The 8,334-nt window shown below is 31.5% G+C and overlaps 1 protein-coding gene across 7 annotated transcripts in view; it reads right to left on the bottom strand.

Moving 5' to 3' along the window:
• Positions 1–4,690: 4,690 nt before the first annotated feature.
• The window catches only part of LOC106076703 (potassium voltage-gated channel subfamily KQT member 1-like), a 167,807-nt gene continuing 164,163 nt past the window's right edge, over positions 4,691–8,334 (bottom strand). For all 7 annotated transcript variants that reach the window (XM_056031618.1, XM_056031625.1, XM_056031622.1 and 4 more), the window contains 4 exons: positions 8,014–8,089; positions 7,811–7,905; positions 5,404–5,506; positions 4,691–5,062 (listed from right to left, as the gene is read on the bottom strand). In XM_056031618.1, coding sequence (XP_055887593.1) covers positions 4,961–5,062; positions 5,404–5,506; positions 7,811–7,905; positions 8,014–8,089 — 376 coding nt within the window. In that variant the 3' untranslated portion in view covers positions 4,691–4,960. The remainder of the gene's footprint in view (positions 5,063–5,403; positions 5,507–7,810; positions 7,906–8,013; positions 8,090–8,334) is intronic.

Here is an 8,334-nt window from a genome sequence, read left to right as displayed (position 1 = left end):
CCTTGATATTTGTCTGCATTTACTAGAATGAACATTGACTTAATGTAGATTAAGATGCAGCATATAGTTCATAATTGAAGATGCCATTCTTATTTTTTCTAAATGTCAGTATTATTCAATCACTAATTAAAAATTCTAGTCCATTCATGACAAAAGCCTAAATTGAATTTGTTATTTTCTGAAAACCAATTGACAATTGCTCAATTAATTTTTTAAATTTAAAAACAAAATTGCTTTATTTATTGCATCTCTCATGCTTATAGCATGCGTTCAATCTCTTTTGTGGATCTGTTCGGGAGGATGTATCTACAACAAGGTTTCTGGGTTGCCATTAGGCACCCAGCAAACACAACTCTGCTCGAGTCAGGATTTGAATTGAAGCCATTTGTTAGATAGCCGTGCCATAGCCAAGCAGTTTTGACCTCTCATCAAAACATCCCCACTCATCAGCTGTTAACAAAGTCAGCAATTTAGTAAAAGTAAAGTTCCCTTTCAGACCTTGCAATCTTTAGGGCAGATGATGTTTCTTTGTCCAATGGTTAACGAGCAAAGTGTCAGGTACCCATTAGAGTTGGTTGGACTCAGGAGCACCCTGAAAATCCCTGTCTTCATTGAGATTCAAACCCAGCACCCCAGGTTCAAAAGCCAAGTGTCAAACCACTCAGTCATCGCGCTCCCCCAGCGATTTAGTAGCAAACTGAAATCTGAACATGTCATCAAGGTTCTATGATTGTCTCCAAATGGATTTTTTAAAGATTTATTTTATCACCCATTGGCACAGATATTGGAATTAGATGAAAAGTGATTTTTTTACCATTATATATTCTTTTCAAAAATTCACAAACAATAAGCAACAACAACAAAAAATCAACAAAACTTTCTTCTGTTGGAACTGATAATGTAATAAGTAACAAAACATCAGTGATTATATGCAAAGTTTAAATAAAAAATATTCTCTCATATACAAAGAAAGTTTTCTTCCAGACATGTGTTTCAATCACACATCAATAACTTAACTACATTCACATTAGCAGCCATTTGTTTTTTTGTGAAGCACACAAATGTAAGCGCACTATTCACAACCTAAAGTTTGCCTTACTTAGACACAGCCCTAAAGTTCTGCTATTAAAACACAACCTTTTGACAATGTGCACATCAGCGGAACAGTGTGTTTTTAAAGATTTCAACCATAATTCTTTTCCAGTCTTTAAATTTTAATGAGTGCTTTAGATGATTGTCACCTTACAAATACTAATAATAATTGTGTGATCAAGGTGAATACATTTTTTGGTAATTCTGAATGACTGCATGTGTCAGCCACCTTTGTTATTGATTTGACTATAAATCTCTCAGATTTGGATTTTTATTTTGTATTTGTCGCTACAAATTTACTAGCTCTAAATCTATCATCTAGATCTAAAGCCTATTGACTCTAATAAGTACTAGGACAAATTAGTATGTTGATATGACAAGGCCATTTAACTTTTGGTAATAAACGGTTCTGAAACATATTCTCCATGTAATCAAATCTACATACTGTATTTAGTACTATTGTTATTGAAATTGTTATTTATATTTATAAATAAGTAAGAGGCCTTCCAAATTATTTACCTAGCAGTGCCTAGCACTGAAAATCATAAAAAGGCATGTAGGCCTATATACTAAGAAAAAAAGCAAATTATTAAACTTTTAATTGTTTATAACTGCTAAACAAGAAATGTATTAGGCTATATAGACACCAATTCAAAATTAAAAAGAAATAGCATTGCTTTGAAAACACAGAAGTTATGTTAATTCTTGGGATTTTAAGGTCCCATCTCGGGATTTTTGTGGAGCATAAATAATAACAAAATAGTAACAAAGATGGCTGACCCATGCTGTCATTCAGAATTACCATTTTTTCTAAAACACTAGCCTATATAACATAAGGGCATGTGAAAGAGAGGTCACTCATTGCATTGCTGTGCTTATAGTTTACAAAGAAAGTGTTTGACCAGCAAGCAGCAGGAGTTTAGTATAACAAGTTGGATACAAATATAAACTCATTTTCCAATTTTGTTTTACTTGACATTATCAAGCAAAAGCCAAAGTTCATATAGTTAAAATCTATATTGAACCCAGTCAGAACCTCAGTCTCAGTAGTGAAGTGACCCACTTCTCAGCCAATGTAGTCTCAAAGAAATAAGCAATCTTCATGAAATGTACAGCATTTAAATGAATCTTGTTTTGTTTTTCTTGGAAGCCATTCTGTACTTGACATAATGATAGACATTAAAGTGTATATAATTAAAATAATGGACATAACAATCAAGATTAGATAATACTTGTGTGCAGTTCTGGGGGGTAGAAATGTGATAAACATTACTTCTAAAAAACACCTGTACATACCTCACATTGGTTTCGGTGCAGAGACAGAATAAATAACTTCTTCATTCTACATGTTAGTGACAAAAAAATAGTGCCTTAGTTCAAAATAAAACAATAACACATTTCATCTAATTTTTAAAATAATATACACAATTTTTTTTTTCCTTTGTTGTTAACTTAATTATAAAATAGAAAATATTTTTGTTTGACAGTAACTATATGTATTTGAATGCAAATTTATAATCTTTTGAAGAAAGGGTCATCCAAAAAAAAAAGCTGGCTGGATAATGTAAAAGAATGGACCGGCCTTTCTCTTGATATCCAGCTGCTTACAGGGAAAAGTGGAGGGAATTTGGTTACTTGAACTGCCATGGCACACCTATGTCAAAAGTCAATGGACAAGTAATAATGAATTAATAGGTGTGAATATATACTTAATAATCTATTGATTTGGTGGTTAAATCTATAACGTTTTGTTTTGTTACAAACTATTTATTTTATCACTTAAAAAAGTTTAAAAAACAATAGTGTAAAATTGAATAAAACATTAAATTTTATCATAAAATTGCAGATTTAACCAAGACTATATTGTCTTTTATAATATATATATATAGCAGAGTAACTAATTCCTTTAAAAATGTTAGCAGAGTTTTAAAGGTTTTAAAAAAGGTTTTTATAGAAATGAATTATTTGTTTCTTAAATTGGCCCTTTAATGCTAAGGAGGTAGATGAATTAGCACAAGTAATTTCCACATAAAGAATGCTATTTACACTGTACAGCACATTGAATTTAATATCAAAACTAGGAACCACAATTTGGTGAAATTGGGACCATGATACATTCAAACACAAAGAAACACTCATTTCTATTCATAGTGTATATAAATGTGTGAAAATATACTTTTGAGTAGGTATAATATGAATTACAAAGTGCTGTGTCTTTTTCAAACAAAATTTTTGACTGTTAGAAAAATACAATGCTTCTGGTAAAACATAAAAAATAAATATCAACAAAATACATTCTACAAGAGATGGATAATGTGAATATCCACAACAAAATAACATTGTTTATGTACAGTTAAAGTATAGAAAACCTCAACAAAATATCTACACATATAAAAACAATCAAGGTCATCTTGTCATACTGAGTTTAATACCAGCAGTGGTTTGCTGTTTTTACCGTATGCCCACACCAAACTTTGTTTTGGTAAGTAGGCTCTCGGTATTGATCTGTGAACGAGAAAGAACATTATCGCATACTAAAACATAGTAATTTGCTTTAAAAAATTGGTCTGATCTATTTGCATGCATCTATTGTTAGAAGTTTCATATTTTTAGATAAGTTTCTTTGCTCAAGTCTCCTCCACAATGGCAGAGATTCATTTTGAGATCATTGAGTCAATAGCTTCAAATGCATAGCACAACTGTGCAGTTTGAAATATAGAAGCCAGAACACAAGATCTCTCAACAAAATTTATAAACTTTTTTGCAGCCATAGGGTCTTATGTTTATACATTTTTTACTTTAAATTCAGTGGTATCTTTAAAGTATTGCTAGGGGAGCTGACCACTTGGGGTGACATCCATCAGGGAGCTGACCACTTGGGGTGAAATCCATCAGGGAGCTGACCACTTGGGGTGTCATCCATCAGGGAGTTGACACCAAAGTGATACAATTCAAGAAGCAACCTTATTTTTAAAAAGAATCTGCACACATTTTACAATGATGTCCCATTCAATGTTTATGTTTTTATGTTTCAACAAAAAGAATAAACAATTAACAGATTTTATTGGGAAAAGTTCATTTAGGCAATAGGTGAATGTAAGGTGCTGGCACCAACCCTATTGATGCCTCTGGGCCTATTTATTAAGTTGAAAAATTCTCAAGTTCTTATTTTGCATCACCAAGTCTATCTTAAAAAATCAGAAGATCTAGATGATCTACAACAGGGATTCGTACTTTCAAGTCATGTAAAGATCTAATGACAGTGTGTATTGGAAGGGGGGTGTCTGAAAAATGTCAATTATGTCAATGTTACTTCACTTATGAATACGTGTTGGACCTATGCCAGAATTTGAAAGTGATCCATAAAGGTAGAAAAAGAAACTATACATAGTTCAGTAGTGATGGCTAAGAAGGATCCTTAGCATAGTATATCAAGATCATGTCACCAATTGCATGGCCACTCACCCACTAAGCAAAGTGCAGATCAAAACATTTTATGAGATTCGCAGGACATATCCTTAGACAAAACAAAACATCCCCTAAAGACATTTATAACATGGAGGCCAAAAAGAGGAATACTAAAACAGGAACATCCCTGTTTAACCACCTTAGAAGACCTTAAATCTGTAGGCACTAGCTGTGGAAGTAACTTGGGACCAATCTCTGTGAAGAAAGCTTGCTGCCCAATGCTCCAATGGTGTACAAGAATTTCAAGTCGTAAGTAAGTAAATGGGTTAGTGTGTTTGTGGTGCGAGGATGAATCATCCCTCAGTGGAATGCTACTAATTTTTTTCAGGCAGATTATATTCATGGAGATTTAAAATTACATAAAAATGAGTGCAGGGATAAAGGCCCAAAAATGTATGTCTTAAACTTCCACTTCTTTGGACTCTTCATTGCCTCCCTTTGACTTCAGAAGGGCATTCAGTAGGAAAAGTACTTGATCCATTTTCTTATCCATATGATTCACCTGAAATATGGATTTTTTTATTTCTTTAATATTTGTAAAATGTTTTTAAGACATAAATGATTTAATACAAATACAGTTACGATGAATATAAAAAAAAATGAGTGAAAAAAAAATCCTGTGCTAATTCTGGACATGTTTAATTTGTCTTTTGTGTTAATTAGAGAAATACACCAGTAAACAGCTGATGAGTTGACATTTTTTCCTCTGTTTTTCTTACCTTTAAATCAAGACCAACCCCCCCCAACCCGCCCCCCCCCCCTGTTCCCACTCCTTCTCTTTCAAACAAATACAAATTCATGTTGAAGATTTTTATCTAAGTTTTAATAAGAAAGGTCTCCAACCTGAGTTTCCACTCTGACCATCCTGGCACCTATTGTCATTTTTTCTCTGTCTCTAGAATTACTTGTGTATAAGCTGCTAGGTTTTCCCAAAGTCTGATCCAATCTGAAATGTGTATCACATTGATTTGTCAACTTTGATTGTTTTGCAGGAACATTATTTATAAAAGTAAATATTGTTCTACAAGGTAAATATACACAAACATTGTTTAAGGACATATTCATGGGAAGAATCTTGTGGTGAACAGATAAACACATCCTAGTAGTTCAGATTAAACAAATGAGATACAAATTGTTTAATAAATAAACAGTGTTGTGTGTTATATCCACAGCCATTTATCTTATCTTATATAATACAGATGTTACTTCAAAAAAGAAGATGATTACGTCCTACGCGTCATGCATTTAGTCATGATTAACCAATGACTTAAATTCTGCCAAGTCACTGGTCCTCCTGGCTAGCTCAGGCAACCCATTCCATGCTCTAATAGCACTAGGGAAGAAGGAGTATTTGTACAAATTTGTCCTAGCATATGGAACGAGGAATGTGCCTTTATCTTTGTGTCTTTCAGAGTATTTTATTAAATTTTGTTTTTGTATTTGAAGATTATGGTTCAGTGTTTTATGTATGATTGCTACTTTACTTTTGAGCCTTCTGTCCTGAAGGCTTTCTAAATTTAGTGATTTTACTAAAGGTGTTACTCTAGTCAAATGTGAATATTCGTTTGTTATGAATCTCACTGCTCTATTTTGTGTCTGTTCCAGTTTCTTAATGTTTTCTTGAGTTGAGGGGTCCCAAACGGAGGATGCATATTCTATTATTGGCCTAACCAAGGTTAAATAACAATTTAGTTTTATGTTCTTATTTGATTTATAGAAATTTCTTTTAATAAATCCTAATGCTTTGTTTGATTTTTTTGTAGTTTCATCAATATGTGGATTCCATGATAGTTTTTCATTTATTATAACACCTAGGTATTTTGCGTTTTTAGTCTGTGTTACTGGTTTGCCATGAATAAGATAAGTGGAATTAATTTGTTTTAGTTTTTTTGTTACTCTTAACAACTGACATTTTTCTGGGTGGAAAGACATGCTCCAATTTGATTCCCATTTCTGTAATTCATCTAATTCTCTTTGTAAAATATCTGTGTCTTGTGTTGTTTTTATTGTTCTATATATTATGCAATCGTCTGCAAATAATCTGACTTTTGTTCCTGAACTAATGCAATTTGGTAAATCATTTATGTAAATTAAAAATAGTAGTGGACCCAAGACTGTTCCTTGAGGTACACTTGAGTTTACTGTTATCAGTGTTGATTTAGAGCCATTTATTATTACAGTTTGTTCTCTCCCTATCAGAAAATCTTTAATCCACTGATGCAGTGGACCATTAATGCCGAAATATTTTAATTTTTTAAGCAAACTATGGTGGTGAACTTTGTCAAAAGCCTTAGAAAAGTCTAGTAAGATAGCATCTATTTGTTCACTATTATCTAAACCTTTTGAAAAATCATCAATTAGTCCTATTAGTTGTGTTTCACATGATCTATATTTCCTAAAGCCATGTTTGTCATTTATATTGTCCAGAGCTTTCTTTTGTTTGAACTGATAATGTAATAAGTATCAAAACATCAGTGATTATGATAGAATTCATATTAATTGTTCTGTTCAGATGCATTTTTTAAAAATATACTAAGTTTCAAATCTTTTCTCCAGAAGTGGATAGCTAGGGAAAGTAGCAGGTTAAGTTTAAACTTGGGGCTAATGTAAGAACAGTCCAGAGCACTTATCACATGGCAGCAACTAAGCAGTGCTTGTGAAGATAATTTCGGAATAAATGGAAAAATTAAGATTGACAAAAGTAATTACCAGAAGATGTGATTATTTTTAAAGGCTAAGGAACCTCAATTTAAGCTCATGCGGTGAGCACTGTCTTTCCCCAATCAATTTCTAATATAATTTAAATATAATATATAATTTAATTTAAATGATATTTACAATAATTTATTTTTTTTAAAGTTAAAAACTATTTGAGATTTACATAGAAAGCAAGCATACGAACTTAATTTTCATAAAAATAGTAATTAGTTGTTTGTAAAAATGAACATTATTGTTACTTGTGCATCTCGTTGTGGTATTACCCTCCTTCACTCTTTCACCTTTTTTACATTCTACTCAAATGAAGTCAACAAGGTTTTTTTAATATTAAAGATAACTTAATAGAAAAGTAAAGAAAATAATCTAAGTTTTTTTTGTTATTTTTACTTAATGACAAAATGTGTTTATTGAACACATAACATTTTCTGCAACTAATTGCTCAGTGTCCAAACAACTTGTGATTAAATAATCACCATACCCTCACATTTATTTCCCTTTACAATTATTTTTCTTGTTTGAAGAGAAAACTGACCTTCTTTGCAGTTCTTTTATTCTGACCATCATGTTGAGGTGACCTTGAGAATATTGTTCAATGACATCACGAACATCATATGGTTTTCTTGCTTGCTATCAAAGTGAATATAAACACAATTATTAGGTTATCTTAGAGATAAAACAAACATAACACAATTCAAATATTTAGAAAATTTTAAACCTAACAAAAAAAGTTTTTACCTGAAACTTTCTTCTTGAAACAAAATATTTTATTTTCCTGATCACTCTAATAGCTGTTTTATGAGGCTCAGTTAACCTGGAAAGAAAATAAACTTTGAATCATTTTTAAAAACACCAAAAAACAAAACAAAACAGCACTATTTAACACCCATAAAGTTATACATTTCATTAAAATATTTTTTAGGACAATTTTTTTTTTTTTTTCTTTTAAATTTATCATTTTTCTCTTTGAAAGTTTATAACACTCAAAATGACACTGATGTCCAGAAAATTCTATTGTTAGGTGAGACATGCATAAATGTTATTTTTCTGTAAAGTTTC

The sequence above is a fragment of the Biomphalaria glabrata genome, chromosome 6, assembly GCF_947242115.1.
Source record: "Biomphalaria glabrata chromosome 6, xgBioGlab47.1, whole genome shotgun sequence".
In the NCBI taxonomy this organism is placed as follows: Eukaryota; Metazoa; Mollusca; class Gastropoda; family Planorbidae; genus Biomphalaria; species Biomphalaria glabrata.
This window is presented reverse-complemented; position numbering and strand designations above follow the sequence as displayed.